This window comes from Anomaloglossus baeobatrachus, chromosome 2 (genome assembly GCF_048569485.1).
Source record: "Anomaloglossus baeobatrachus isolate aAnoBae1 chromosome 2, aAnoBae1.hap1, whole genome shotgun sequence".
In the NCBI taxonomy this organism is placed as follows: Eukaryota; Metazoa; Chordata; class Amphibia; order Anura; family Aromobatidae; genus Anomaloglossus; species Anomaloglossus baeobatrachus.
The window spans coordinates 794,944,751-794,960,933 of record NC_134354.1 but is presented as its reverse complement, the minus strand read 5'-3'; the positions used below and the strand labels follow the sequence as shown (position 1 = coordinate 794,960,933).

At 50.0% G+C, this 16,183-nt stretch overlaps 1 protein-coding gene across 1 annotated transcript in view; it reads right to left on the bottom strand.

Annotated features, from left to right (window-relative positions):
• RRM1 (ribonucleotide reductase catalytic subunit M1) overlaps positions 1-14,149 on the bottom strand; it is a 59,984-nt gene extending 45,835 nt beyond the window's left edge. The window contains exons 1-3 of the mRNA XM_075334769.1: positions 14,054-14,149; positions 13,786-13,845; positions 13,467-13,506 (exon numbers count right to left, since the gene is read on the bottom strand). Of these exons, the coding sequence (XP_075190884.1) occupies positions 13,467-13,506; positions 13,786-13,845; positions 14,054-14,149 (196 nt within the window). The remainder of the gene's footprint in view (positions 1-13,466; positions 13,507-13,785; positions 13,846-14,053) is intronic.
• Positions 14,150-16,183: the final 2,034 nt, after the last annotated feature.

Genomic DNA, 16,183 nt, shown 5'->3' with positions numbered 1-16,183 from the left:
TAATTTGGCCAGGGGCACGAGACAGGGCTGTCCTCTCTCTCCATTACTATTTGCAGCGGCAATTGAGCCATTGGCGGCTATGCTTCGTGCATCCGCTGGCGTAAAGGGGTTTGAGATAGGCGGTCTGGAGCATAAGGTTTCCCTCTATGCGGACGATTTGTTGCTGTATCTCAGGGAGGTGGGGACATCGGTGGGCCCAGCAATAAATATTATTATAGAATTTGGTAGGCGCTCGGGACTCCTAATAAACTGGAAGAAATCGGCCCTGCTCCCTATAGATCCACTCCCATCTAATTTTAGTACTCTGGGGCTGCCAATTCCGACGGTGGATAAATTTAAATACCTGGGGATTGTGGTTAGTGCCCGACCGCGTGATTACTACTCTCAAAATCTGGAACCAGTGTTGGCTCAGTTTAGGAACAAGATAGATGCCTGGTGTCGACTCCCACTGTCCCTTATTGGCCGTGCTAATCTACTAAAAATGGTACTGATGCCCAAACTTCTGTATCTTCTCCACAACGCCCCAATATGGATCCACTGGAAATTTTTCCGTAAAATCAACACTTTGTTTCGGGAACTCTTGTGGCAAAAGCAGCAGGCTAGAATCCGCCTTGAGACCCTGCAGAGAGGGAAGGAGGATGGGGGTCTGGCAGTCCCCAACCCGTGGGTTTATTATGTTGCGGCACAGATGCAGCACTTCAGGGGGTGGGGAAAGGATGAGGCATATGACGCTGGGGGCAAATTGGTGAGGGGCCTTGCAGAATGGGGACACCCAGTGGCTTTTTTGGATGCAGGATACTCACCCAGAGGAGGAACATTATATCCAACATTATCATTGATGTACAAGGTGTGGGATAGAGGGAAGCAGTTGCTGGGAATATCAGGAATGACTGAGTACTGGCCCTTATGGCATAATCGTGGACTGGCGGAGCTGCAGAGACTCCCGGGTTGGAGAATGTGGGTGAGCAGGGGGGTGCATCAGGTGTCTCAGATTCTTCAGAATAATATACTTAAAAGATTTGACCAGCTTCAAGCTGAGTTTGGGATACCGCACAGTTCCTTTTACCAATACCTGCAGCTCCGTCATGCCTATGAGACACAGACACGTCGTATGGACATTAGGATAGAGCGAAATCACACTCTTACTGAATTGTTGACATCTGACCGCTCCTATGGTATTATTTCTAGGTTGTATACAGTGATGCTATCTAGACACCTCGACAAATTCCCTTTGCAGGCTAGAGAAAAGTGGGAGAGGGACCTAGGCCCTATGACAGAGGAACAGTGGGGTGAGGTCCTGTCTCAGACTCCAAGCCTTGCTGTATCTGAAGGCCAACGACTGTCACAGCTATTCCTGTTACATAGAGTATATAGGACACCTAGTCTATTGCATAAGATGGGAGTTAGGATGGATGATCTGTGTCCTAGGTGCGGGCAGGAGGGTGCTAATCTGATGCATATGATGTGGTCCTGTGGGAACATTGAAGATTACTGGAGGGCAGTACTAGATTTGGTTAGACAAGTTTTCAATATCCGTCTACAGCCAAGACCTATTATATGTATCCTGGGTCTACTGGAGGGGGGGGTGGACTTGAGTTCGCCGGTAATGGTCGGTATTACACGTCTCTTGTACCAGGCTAGGAAACTGTTGGCCTACCACTGGTTGGACCCAGCGCCTCCGGTCATCGGGGATTTTAGGGAAAGAGTAAACGCTATACTTCGACTGGAGAGAGGAGTATACCTTAAAAGAAATGCATTGAAAAAGTTCTATAAGATCTGGGGGGCATGGTTGGATACCCCAGGCCTTCCCTCCTCGGCGTTACTGCAGGACAGTGCGAGCGACCAGGTCCTTCTCCTTCTGACCGGTTAACAAATTTCCTCAAATAGGGTGATATGCGTACTGCTGGAATATGTGTATGTATATGTGTGTGCGTGTATATGTGTGTGCATGTATATGTGTGTGCATGTATATGTGTGTGCATGTATATGTGTGTGCATGTATATGTGTGTGCATGTATATGTGTGTGCATGTATATGTGTGTGCATGTATATGTGTGTGCGTGCGTGCGTGCGTGTATGTATATGTGTATATATATATATAATGTCATAATGATGCTGGGTAAGCTATACTATGGAGAATATATTGGGAAATAATATGCACTTTGAGACCCATATTGAAATGAGACGTGGACTGCGGGTGCATTGTTTATTATGTTATTTGTGTGGTTTTTCTTATTGACTAAAGGTTTTTTCCCTTTCTGTGATATTTCTATGGAGGGAATTATTTTATGTGTTGTATAATTTTGATGTTAAATAAAAATGAACCTGATTTAAAAAAAAAAAAAAAAAAAAAAAAAAAAAAAAAAAGAATGCGCCGGACTTCTTGGAAGGCTTGCCGACTGCGCGTCCCTCCTTGGTGGTTGATGTATGCCACCGCTGTGGAGTTGTCCGATTGGATTCGGATCTGCTTTCCTTCCAGCCACTGTTGGAAGGCCAGTAGAGCAAGATACACTGCTCTGATCTCCAGAACATTGATCTGAAGGGTGGACTCCTGCGGAGTCCACGTCCCCTGAGCCCTGTGGTGGAGAAACACTGCTCCCCACCCTGACAGACTCGCATCTGTCGTGACTACTGCCCAGGATGGGGGCAGGAAGGATCTTCCCTGAGACAATGAGGTGGGAAGGAGCCACCATTGTAGGGAGTCCTTGGCCATCTGGGAAAGCGAGACTTTCCTGTCCAGGGACGTTGACTTCCCGTCCCATTGGCGGAGAATGTCCCATTGAAGTGGGCGCAGATGAAACTGCGCAAAGGGAACTGCTTCCATGGCTGCCACCATCTTCCCTAGGAAATGCATAAGGCGCCGCAAGGGATGCAACTGGCCCTGCAGAAGAGATTGCACCCCTGTCTGTAGGGACCGCTGCTTGTTCAGCGGAAGCTTCACTATCGCTGCTAGAGTATGAAACTCCATGCCAAGATACGTTAGTGATTGAGTCGGTGATAGGATCGACTTTGGAAAGTTGATGATCCACCCGAAAGACTGTAGGGTCTCCAGCGTAGCATTCAGGCTGTGCTGACATGCCTCTTGAGAGGGAGCTTTGACCAATAAATCGTCTAGGTAAGGGATCACCGAGTGTCCCTGAGAGTGCAAGACTGCTACCACCGCCGCCATGACCTTGGTGAAGACCCGTGGGGCTGTCGCCAGACCAAATGGCAGAGCTACGAACTGAAAATGGTCGTCTCCTATCACAAAACGTAGAAAACGTTGATGTTCTGTAGCAATTGGCACGTGGAGATAAGCATCTTTGATGTCTATTGAGGCAAGGAAGTCTCCTCTGGACATTGAGGCAATGACAGAACGCAGGGTTTCCATCCGGAACTTCCTGGCGTGCACATGTTTGTTGAGCCGTTTTAGGTCCAGAACAGGACGGAACGAGCCGTCCTTTTTTGGAACCACAAAGAGATTGGAGTAAAACCCTTGCCCTTGTTCCTGAGGAGGGACTGGGATCACCACTCCTTCCGCTCTTAGGGAGCCCACCGCCTGCAGCAGAGCATCTGCTCGGTCTGGATGTGGGGAGGTTCTGAAGAACCGAGCTGGAGGACGAGAATTGAACTCGATTCTGTACCCGCGAGACAAAATGTCCGTCACCCACCGGTCTTTGACCTGTGACATCCAAATGCCGGAAAAGCGGGAGAGCCTGCCCCCGACCGGCGATGCGGAGGGAGGGGGCTGGAAGTCATGAGGTAGCCGCTTTGGAAGCGGTACCTCCATTTGCTTTCTTGGGGCGCGTGTGAGCCCGCCACGAATCTGAGTTTCTTTGCGTCCTCTGAGTCCCTTTGTACGAGGTAAATGGTGTCTTGCCCGAACCTCGAAAGGACTGAAACCTCTGCTGCCACTTTTTCTGCTGAGGTTTGGTTGTTCTGGGTTGTGGTAAAGAGGAGTCTTTACCCTTAGACTGCTTAATGATATCAGCCAATGGCTCGCCAAACAGTCTATCTCTAGATAAAGGCAAACTGGTTAAACATTTTTTGGAACCAGCATCTGCTTTCCAGTCCTTTAACCACAAGGCTCTGCGCAAAACTACCGAATTGGCGGACGCCATTGAGGTGCGACTGGTAGATTCTAGGACCGCATTGATAGCGTAAGACGCAAACGCCGACATCTGCGTGGTAAGATGCGCCACTTGCGGCACTGCTGGATGTATGATAGCATCCACTTTTGCTAAGCCAGCTGAAATAGCCTGGAGTGCCCATACGGCTGCGAATGCCGGAGCAAACGACGCGCCGATAGCTTCATAGACAGATTTTAACCAAAGGTCCATCTGTCTGTCATTGGCATCTTTAAGTGAAGCGCCATCCTCCACTGCAACTATGGACCTAGCTGCGAGTTTGGAAATCGGGGGGTCTACCTTTGGACACTGTCCAGCGCTTGACCACCTCAGGGGGGAAAGGGAAACGCGTATCTTTAGATCGTTTAGAGAAACGCCTTTCTGGGTGAGCGTCGTGCTTCTGGATTGATTCTCTGAAGTCAGCGTGATCCAACAAAGCACTCAATTTACGCTTGGGATAAAGGAAACGAAACTTCTCCTGCTCCGCAGCCGCCTCTTCTGCTGAAGGGGCTGGGGGAGAAATATCCAACAGCCTATTGATGGCTGAGATAAGGTCGTTTACCATGGCATCCCCATCAGGGGTATCCAGGTTGAGAGGGGTTCCAGGAATGGATTCCTGATCACTCTCATCAGACACATCACAGGGAGACTGATTGCGCTGAGACCCTGAGCAGTGTGATGACGTCGAGGGTCTTTCCCAGCGAGCTCGCTTAGGGTGGCTGGGGCTATCATCTGACTCATAATCCTCGGCCTGTGAAGCCGGGGACTCCCCTGTGGGCTGGATTAATTCCAAGTGAGGGGGAGCTGAGGACAGAGGCCTCGCCGTGCCCAAAGACTGAGCCCCATGCATAGATTGCAAGGTTTCAAGTATTTTTGCCATAGAGACAGACATATTATCAGCAAAAACTGCAAAGTCTGTCCCTGTCACCGGGGCAGGACTTACAGGCGTCTCAGCCTGGGTCACTCTCCCTCCTGACTCCGGGTGGCGAAGCAGCACCGGGTCGGAGCATTGCACACAATGGGGGTCATCGGAGCCTGCTGGTAGATCAGCCCCACATGCAGCACCCGCAGTATACACAGCCCTAGCCTTGGCAGCCTTGCGTTTTGAGGATGGCATGTTGTTGCTTCCACAGAGTGATCTGGGAGATGCAGCCAGAAGCGACCTTACAGTGCAAGAAATACAATATCTCTATATCCTACACAGTACACCAATACACCGTGAGGCACTAGAGGGACCAGCACAGAAAAAACGCTTACCGCCCGCTTAAAAAGCGGGTGTGTGGTCGCCAGATAGCCCCTAGTCCAGGTCTCCCAGAGCCTTGCGTCCTTCCTCCAGCCAGACTGCATGTAATGGCTGCCGGCGTCCTGAGAGAGAAGGGGGGCGGGCCCTGGGCGTTCCTGGCCAAGAGCGGGAAGCCTGCTTCCCTCTGTGCCTAGTGTGAGGGCTGGAGCATGTAAATCAGGCTCCAGCCCTCGTCGCTGCTAGCGAACAGCGTCTCTCCCCTACCCTGAATGACAGGGTGGGGGCGGGAACGAATCGGAGCTGCCGGCGTCCTAGGCCCAAAAAGCCGGGGACTCAATTTATAACCGCCGCCGCCGTAAAAGCGCGGACGGCGGATCCCCGGCGCACCACAAGTCACAGCAGCGCCGCCCGGTCCAGAGGGGGTCGGCGCTGCGTTCCCATACACAAACAATCCCCCAGTAATCTGTAGGGACACTAGCTCCAACGTTGCGGTCCCCGGCGCACTACAACACCCAGCCAGCCCGGAGTGTGTCTGCGCCTGCCGGGGACACAGAGTACCTGTATGATGCAGGGCCTGTCCCTGATCGTACTCCTGCTCCGTCTCCATCAGGTTCTAATGGGTCTGTGGATGGAGCCCGGCGTCAGAGCTGAGAGGCCGGCAGGATCCCACTTCCACAGAGCCCTACCAGGGGATGTGGAAGGAAAACAGCATGTCAGGCTCCAGCCCTGTACCAGCAATAGGTACCTCAACCTTACAACACCATCCAGGGGTGAGAAGGGAGCATGCTGGGGACACTATATGTGTCCTCTTTTCTTCCATCCGAAATAGTCAGCAGCTACTGCTGACTAAAATCTGTGGAGCTATGCATGGAATGTCTGACCTCCTTCGCACACAAAGCTAAAACTGGAGAACCCGTGATACCACGGGGGGGGGTATAGCCAGAGGGGGAGGGGCCTTGCACTTTTAATGTAGTGCTTTGTGTGGCCTCCAGAGGGCAGTAGCTATACCCCAATCGTCTGGGTCTCCCAATAGAGCGCTGAAGAAAAATCATGTATGTACGGGACAAGGAAAGGAAAGGACAGGCCTGCACGGAGAGTGACACTGCCATTATAGAATGCATAATAAATCATGTATGTACGGGACAAGGAAAGGACAGCCCTGCACGGAGAGTGACACTGCCATTATAGAAGTCATAATAAATCATGTATGTACGGGACAAGGAAAGGAAAGGACAGGCCTGCACGGAGAGTGACACTGCCATTATAGAATGCATAATAAATCATGTATGTACGGGACAAGGAAAGGAAAGGACAGGCCTGCACGGAGAGTGACACTGCCATTATAGAAGTCATAATAAATCATGTATGTACGGGACAAGGAAAGGAAAGGACAGGCCTGCACGGAGAGTGACACTGCCATTATAGAATTCATAATAAATCATGTATGTACAGGACAAGGAAAGGAAAGGACAGGCCTGCACGGAGAGTGACACTGCCATTATAGAAGTCATAATAAATCATGTATGTACGGGACAAGGAAAGGAAAGGACAGGCCTGCACGGAGAATGACACTGCCATTATAGAGTGCATAATAAATCATGTATGTACGGGACAAGGAAAGGAAAGGACAGGCCTGCACGGAGAGTGACACTGCCATTATAGAAGTCATAATAAATCATGTATGTACGGGACAAGGAAAGGACAGGCCTGCACGGAGAGTGACACTGCCATTATAGAATTCATAATAAATCATGTATGTACGGGACAAGGAAAGGACAGGACAGGCCTGCACGGAGAGTGACACTGCCATTATAGAATTCATAATAAATCATGTATGTACGGGACAAGGAAAGGAAAGGACAGGCCTGCACGGAGAGTGACACTGCCATTATAGAAGTCATAATAAATCATGTATGTACGGGACAAGGAAAGGAAAGGACAGGCCTGCACGGAGAGTGACACTGCCATTATAGAATTCATAATAAATCATGTATGTACGGGACAAGGAAAGGACAGGCCTGCACGGAGAATGACACTGCCATTATAGAATTCATAATAAATCATGTATGTACGGGACAAGGAAAGGACAGGCCTGCACGGAGAGTGACACTGCCATTATAGAATGCATAATAAATCATGTATGTACGGGACAAGGAAAGGACAGGACAGGCCTGCACGGAGAGTGACACTGCCATTATAGAATGCATAATAAATCATGTATGTACGGGACAAGGAAAGGAAAGGACAGCCCTGCACGGAGAGTGACACTGCCATTATAGAAGTCATAATAAATCATGTATGTACGGGACAAGGAAAGGAAAGGACAGGCCTGCACGGAGAGTGACACTGCCATTATAGAATTCATAATAAATCATGTATGTACGGGACAAGGAAAGGACAGCCCTGCACGGAGAATGACACTGCCATTATAGAATTCATAATAAATCATGTATGTACGGGACAAGGAAAGGAAAGGACAGGCCTGCACGGAGAGTGACACTGCCATTATAGAATGCATAATAAATCATGTATGTACGGGGCAAGGAAAGGAAAGGACAGGCCTGCACGGAGAGTGACACTGCCATTATAGAAGTCATAATAAATCATGTATGTACGGGGCAAGGAAAGGAAAGGCCTGCACGGAGAGTGACACTGCCATTATAGAATGCATAATAAATCATGTATGTACGGGACAAGGAAAGGAAAGGACAGGCCTGCACGGAGAGTGACACTGCCATTATAGAATTCATAATAAATCATGTATGTACGGGGCAAGGAAAGGAAAGGACAGGCCTGCACGGAGAGTGACACTGCCATTATAGAATTCATAATAAATCATGTATGTACGGGACAAGGAAAGGACAGGCCTGCACGGAGAGTGACACTGCCATTGTAGAAGTCATAATAAATCATGTATGTACGGGACAAGGAAAGGAAAGGACAGGCCTGCACGGAGAGTGACACTGCCATTATAGAATGCATAATAAATCATGTATGTACGGGACAAGGAAAGGACAGGCCTGCACGGAGAGTGACACTGCCATTATAGAAGTCCTAATAAATCATGTATGTACGGGACAAGGAAAGGACAGGCCTGCACGGAGAGTGACACTGCCATTATAGAATTCATAATAAATCATGTATGTACGGGACAAGGAAAGGACAGGCCTGCACGGAGAGTGACACTGCCATTATAGAATTCATAATAAATCATGTATGTACGGGACAAGGAAAGGAAAGGACAGCCCTGCACGGAGAGTGACACTGCCATTATAGAATGCATAATAAATCATGTATGTACGGGGCAAGGAAAGGAAAGGACAGGCCTGCACGGAGAGTGACACTGCCATTATAGAATGCATAATAAATCATGTATGTACGGGACAAGGAAAGGAAAGGACAGGCCTGCACGGAGAGTGACACTGCCATTATAGAATTCATAATAAATCATGTATGTACGGGACAAGGAAAGGACAGGCCTGCACGGAGAATGACACTGCCATTATAGAATGCATAATAAATCATGTATGTACGGGACAAGGAAAGGACAGGCCTGCACGGAGAGTGACACTGCCATTATAGAATTCATAATAAATCATGTATGTACGGGACAAGGAAAGGAAAGGACAGGCCTGCACGGAGAGTGACACTGCCATTATAGAATGCATAATAAATCATGTATGTACGGGACAAGGAAAGGAAAGGACAGGCCTGCACGGAGAGTGACACTGCCATTATAGAATTCATAATAAATCATGTATGTACGGGACAAGGAAAGGAAAGGACAGGCCTGCACGGAGAGTGACACTGCCATTATAGAATTCATAATAAATCATGTATGTACGGGACAAGGAAAGGACAGGCCTGCACGGAGAATGACACTGCCATTATAGAATTCATAATAAATCATGTATGTACGGGGCAAGGAAAGGAAAGGACAGGCCTGCACGGAGAGTGACACTGCCATTATAGAATTCATAATAAATCATGTATGTACGGGGCAAGGAAAGGAAAGGACAGGCCTGCACGGAGAGTGACACTGCCATTATAGAATTCATAATAAATCATGTATGTACGGGACAAGGAAAGGACAGGCCTGCACGGAGAGTGACACTGCCATTATAGAATGCATAATAAATCATGTATGTACGGGACAAGGAAAGGACAGGCCTGCACGGAGAGTGACACTGCCATTATAGAATTCATAATAAATCATGTATGTACGGGACAAGGAAAGGACAGGCCTGCACGGAGAGTGACACTGCCATTATAGAATTCATAATAAATCATGTATGTACGGGACAAGGAAAGGAAAGGACAGGCCTGCACGGAGAGTGACACTGCCATTATAGAATGCATAATAAATCATGTATGTACGGGGCAAGGAAAGGAAAGGACAGCCCTGCACGGAGAATGACACTGCCATTATAGAATTCATAATAAATCATGTATGTACGGGACAAGGAAAGGAAAGGACAGCCCTGCACGGAGAGTGACACTGCCATTATAGAAGTCCTAATAAATCATGTATGTACGGGACAAGGAAAGGACAGCCCTGCACGGAGAGTGACACTGCCATTATAGAAGTCATAATAAATCATGTATGTACGGGACAAGGAAAGGACAGCCCTGCACGGAGAGTGACACTGCCATTATAGAAGTCATAATAAATCATGTATGTACGGGACAAGGAAAGGACAGCCCTGCACGGAGAGTGACACTGCCATTATAGAAGTCCTAATAAATCATGTATGTACGGGACAAGGAAAGGAAAGGACAGGCCTGCACGGAGAGTGACACTGCCATTATAGAAGTCATAATAAATCATGTATGTACGGGACAAGGAAAGGAAAGGACAGGCCTGCACGGAGAGTGACACTGCCATTATAGAATGCATAATAAATCATGTATGTACGGGGCAAGGAAAGGAAAGGACAGGCCTGCACGGAGAGTGACACTGCCATTATAGAATTCATAATAAATCATGTATGTACGGGGCAAGGAAAGGAAAGGACAGCCCTGCACGGAGAGTGACACTGCCATTATAGAATTCATAATAAATCATGTATGTACGGGACAAGGAAAGGAAAGGACAGGCCTGCACGGAGAGTGACACTGCCATTATAGAATGCATAATAAATCATGTATGTACGGGACAAGGAAAGGAAAGGACAGGCCTGCACGGAGAGTGACACTGCCATTATAGAATTCATAATAAATCATGTATGTACGGGGCAAGGAAAGGAAAGGACAGGCCTGCACGGAGAGTGACACTGCCATTATAGAAGTCATAATAAATCATGTATGTACGGGACAAGGAAAGGAAAGGACAGGCCTGCACGGAGAGTGACACTGCCATTATAGAATGCATAATAAATCATGTATGTACGGGACAAGGAAAGGACAGGCCTGCACGGAGAGTGACACTGCCATTATAGAATTCATAATAAATCATGTATGTACGGGGCAAGGAAAGGAAAGGACAGGCCTGCACGGAGAGTGACACTGCCATTATAGAATGCATAATAAATCATGTATGTACGGGACAAGGAAAGGAAAGGACAGGCCTGCACGGAGAGTGACACTGCCATTATAGAATTCATAATAAATCATGTATGTACGGGACAAGGAAAGGAAAGGACAGGCCTGCACGGAGAGTGACACTGCCATTATAGAAGTCATAATAAATCATGTATGTACGGGACAAGGAAAGGAAAGGACAGGCCTGCACGGAGAGTGACACTGCCATTATAGAATTCATAATAAATCATGTATGTACGGGGCAAGGAAAGGACAGGCCTGCACGGAGAGTGACACTGCCATTATAGAATTCATAATAAATCATGTATGTACGGGGCAAGGAAAGGAAAGGACAGGCCTGCACGGAGAGTGACACTGCCATTATAGAATTCATAATAAATCATGTATGTACGGGACAAGGAAAGGAAAGGACAGGCCTGCACGGAGAGTGACACTGCCATTATAGAATGCATAATAAATCATGTATGTACGGGACAAGGAAAGGAAAGGACAGGCCTGCACGGAGAGGCTGCACTGCCATTATAGAAGTCATAATAAATCATGTATGTACGGGACAAGGAAAGGACAGGCCTGCACGGAGAATGACACTGCCATTATAGAATTCATAATAAATCATGTATGTACGGGACAAGGAAAGGACAGGCCTGCACGGAGAGTGACACTGCCATTATAGAATTCATAATAAATCATGTATGTACGGGACAAGGAAAGGAAAGGACAGCCCTGCACGGAGAGTGACACTGCCATTATAGAATTCATAATAAATCATGTATGTACGGGACAAGGAAAGGAAAGGACAGGCCTGCACGGAGAGTGACACTGCCATTATAGAATGCATAATAAATCATGTATGTACGGGACAAGGAAAGGAAAGGACAGGCCTGCACGGAGAGTGACACTGCCATTATAGAATGCATAATAAATCATGTATGTACGGGACAAGGAAAGGAAAGGACAGGCCTGCACGGAGAGTGACACTGCCATTATAGAAGTCCTAATAAATCATGTATGTACGGGGCAAGGAAAGGAAAGGACAGGCCTGCACGGAGAGTGACACTGCCATTATAGAATGCATAATAAATCATGTATGTACGGGACAAGGAAAGGAAAGGACAGCCCTGCACGGAGAGTGACACTGCCATTATAGAATTCATAATAAATCATGTATGTACGGGACAAGGAAAGGACAGGCCTGCACGGAGAGTGACACTGCCATTATAGAATGCATAATAAATCATGTATGTACGGGACAAGGAAAGGACAGGCCTGCACGGAGAGTGACACTGCCATTATAGAATTCATAATAAATCATGTATGTACGGGGCAAGGAAAGGAAAGGACAGGCCTGCACGGAGAGTGACACTGCCATTATAGAATGCATAATAAATCATGTATGTACGGGACAAGGAAAGGACAGGCCTGCACGGAGAGTGACACTGCCATTATAGAATGCATAATAAATCATGTATGTACGGGACAAGGAAAGGACAGCCCTGCACGGAGAGTGACACTGCCATTATAGAATTCATAATAAATCATGTATGTACGGGACAAGGAAAGGACAGGCCTGCACGGAGAATGACACTGCCATTATAGAATGCATAATAAATCATGTATGTACGGGACAAGGAAAGGACAGGCCTGCACGGAGAGTGACACTGCCATTATAGAATGCATAATAAATCATGTATGTACGGGACAAGGAAAGGACAGCCCTGCACGGAGAATGACACTGCCATTATAGAATTCATAATAAATCATGTATGTACGGGACAAGGAAAGGACAGGCCTGCACGGAGAATGACACTGCCATTATAGAATGCATAATAAATCATGTATGTACGGGACAAGGAAAGGACAGGCCTGCACGGAGAGTGACACTGCCATTATAGAAGTCATAATAAATCATGTATGTACGGGACAAGGAAAGGAAAGGACAGCCCTGCACGGAGAGTGACACTGCCATTATAGAATGCATAATAAATCATGTATGTACGGGACAAGGAAAGGACAGCCCTGCACGGAGAATGACACTGCCATTATAGAATTCATAATAAATCATGTATGTACGGGACAAGGAAAGGAAAGGACAGCCCTGCACGGAGAGTGACACTGCCATTGTAGAAGTCATAATAAATCATGTATGTGCCGGATGCACTCGAAATATTTGACATTTTTTTATAGCCCTTTTGCCTATAAATGGCCCTTTACTGGACCTGGGGTTTCTCGGTACCTGTATATCCCTCTGTCCTGCACATAACTTATTATTAATGTCTGGCAGCCTCTCCGTGCCGGGCTGTTCTTTCCATGTCCCGCACACATACGTCTCATTTTCTATTTTGCAGGACATACTGTACATTGGAATTGTGTAATCATTTTCCTCCTCTGAATACGCACTTTTTGCACTTTGCAATGTGTAATGTAAATATTTTCAGCATTAACTCCTTGCCCTCGTTTCCATTGTTTCCTGAGTTGCTGGCGGTCTTGTCGGGGGGTTTCTGTCCCCTCCTGACTATAATGTTTGCCTTTTTTTTGGATGAGTCAGGTTTTTACAATCCTGTAAGAGTTGCCTTTACCTTTGCCATTAATCTTCAGTAAATAGGAGCGCTCCAGAGTCTGTAACAGAAGCAGAGCCATGAGTGGAGGGGCCGCCCGGCAGCGTCACGGGGCGCGGGGCCGCCCGGCAGCGTCACGGGGCCGCCCGGCAGCGTCACGGGGCCGCCCGGCAGCGTCACGGGGCCGCCCGGCAGCGTCACGGGGCCGCCCGGCAGCGTCACGGGGCCGCCCGGCAGCGTCACGGGGCCGCCCGGCAGCGTCACGGGGCCGCCTGGCAGCGTCACGGGGCGCAGGGGCGCCCGGAAGGGTCACGGGGCGCAGGGGCGCCTCGCTCCTTACCTTAAACCCAAAGAAGTTGTAGGAGAAATCTCGGTCGTAGATAATGGAGGAGTTGAGGCGCTGAGGAACACAAGAAAAATGAGAAATATCAGGACGGATGACGTGAGAGACGCCGGCGGAGGTCCAGAAGGGGAAGCGTTACAGACTGCTGCTTACACGCTTCATCACAGTGCCATGAAGATACGAGGACAAGCCTTATGTTTGTGACAATCAACCTCTATTTCTATGGCTCTGTATCCCCCATCAGCGGAGATTACACGGCACTTACGTCTTTATTGGCCAGTACAAGGTCCAGCGTTTCTTTAGACACCATAGGGGAGTGCCGTCCATTCAGGGGGTTCACATAGTTATACAGATCTTCCATCACCTCTAAAAACGGAGATCATGCATTAGATAACCAGCGACACAAGAAGAGCCCGAAGGAGCTGAAGACTAATGAAACTAATGGCAGATATGGGGTCCGGAGTCCCCCGCCTGTGAATAAGGCGTCACTGATCTGCCTGCTTCTATCCCCCATCCCCCCCCTCTTCTATCCCCCATCCCCCCCCTCCTATCCCCCATCCCCCCCCTCTTCTATCCCCCATCCCCCCCTCTCCCATCCCCCCCTCTTCCATCCCCCCCTCTTCCATCCCCCATCCGCCCCCTCTTCTATCCCCCCTCTTCTATCCCCCATCCCCCCCTTCTATCCCCCATCCCCCCCCTCTTCTATCCCCCATCCCCCCCCTCTTCTATCCCCCCCTCTTCTATCCCCCCCCTCTTCTATCCCCCATCCCCCCCCTTCTATCCCCCATCCCCCCCCTCTTCTATCCCCCCCTCTTCTATCCCCCCCCTCTTCTATCCCCCATCCCCCCCCCTTCTATCCCCCCCCTCTTCTATCCCCCATCCCCCCCTCTTCTATCCCCATCCCCCCCCTCTTCTATCCCCCATCCCCCCCTCTTCTATCCCCCCCTCTTCTATCCCCCATCCCCCCTCTTCCATCCCCCCCTCTCCCCCCTCTTCCATCCCCCCCTTCTATCCCCCATCCCCCCCCTCTTCCATCCCCCCCCCTTCTATCCCCCATCCCCCCCCTCTTCCATCCCCCCCCCTTCTATCCCCCCCTCTTCCATCCCCCATCCCCCATCCCCCCCCTCTTCCATCCCCCCCTTCTTCTATCCCCCATCCCCCCCTCTTCTATCCCCCATCCCCCCCTCTTCCATCCCCCTCTTCTATCCCCCATCCCCCCCCTCTTCTATCCCCCATCCCCCCTCTTCTATCCCCCCCTCTTCTATCCCCCATCCCCCTCTTCTATCCCCCATCCCCCCCTCTTCTATTTCCCATCCCCCCCCCCTCTTCTATCCCCCATCCCCCCCTCTTCTATCCCCCATCTCACCTCTTCTATCCCCCCCCCTCTTCTATCCCCCATCCCCCCCCCTCTTCTATCCCCCCCCCTCTTCTATCCCCCCCTCCTCCTCTTCTATCCCCCATCCCCCCCTCTTCTATCCCCCCCCTCTTCTATCCCCCCCCTCCTCCTCTTCTATCCCCCATCCCCCCTCTTCTATCCCCCCCCTCTTCTATCCCCCCCTCCTCCTCTTCTATCCCCCATCCCCCCTCTTCTATCCCCCCCCTCTTCTATCCCCCATCCCCCCCTCTTCTATCCCCCCCCTCTTCTATCCCCCCTCTTCTATCCCCCATCCCCCCCTCTTCTATCCCCCCCTCTTCTATCCCCCATCCCCCCCTCTTCTATCCCCCATCCCCCCCTTCTTCTATCCCCCATCCCCCCCTCTTCCATCCCCCCCTTCTATCCCCATCCCCCCCTCTTCCATCCCCCCCTTCTATCCCCCATCCCCCCCCTCTTCCATCCCCCCCTTCTTCTATCCCCCATCCCCCCCCTCTTCCATCCCCCCCTTCTATCCCCCACCCCCCCTCTTCTATCCCCCCCTTCTATCCCCCACCCCCCTCTTCTATCCCCCATCCCCCCTTCTATCCCCCATCCCCCCCTCTTCTATCCCCCCCCTCTTCTATCCCCCATCCCCCCCTCTTCTATCCCCCATCCCCCCCCTCTTCCATCCCCCCTTCTTCTATCCCCCATCCCCCCCCTCTTCCATCCCCCCCTTCTTCTATCCCCCATCCCCCCCCCTCTTCCATCCCCCCCTTCTATCCCCCATCCCCCCCTCTTCCATCCCCCCCTTCTTCTATCCCCCATCCCCCCCTCTTCCATCCCCCCCTTCTTCTATCCCCCACCCCCCCCTCTTCCATCCCCCCCTTCTATCCCCCACCCCCCCTCTTCTATCCCCCCCTCTTCTATCCCCCATCCCCCCCCTTCTGTCCCCCATCCCCCCCTCTTCTATCCCCCATCCCCCCCTTCTATCCCCCATCCCCCCCTCTTCTATCCCCCATCCCCCCCTTCTATCCCCCATCC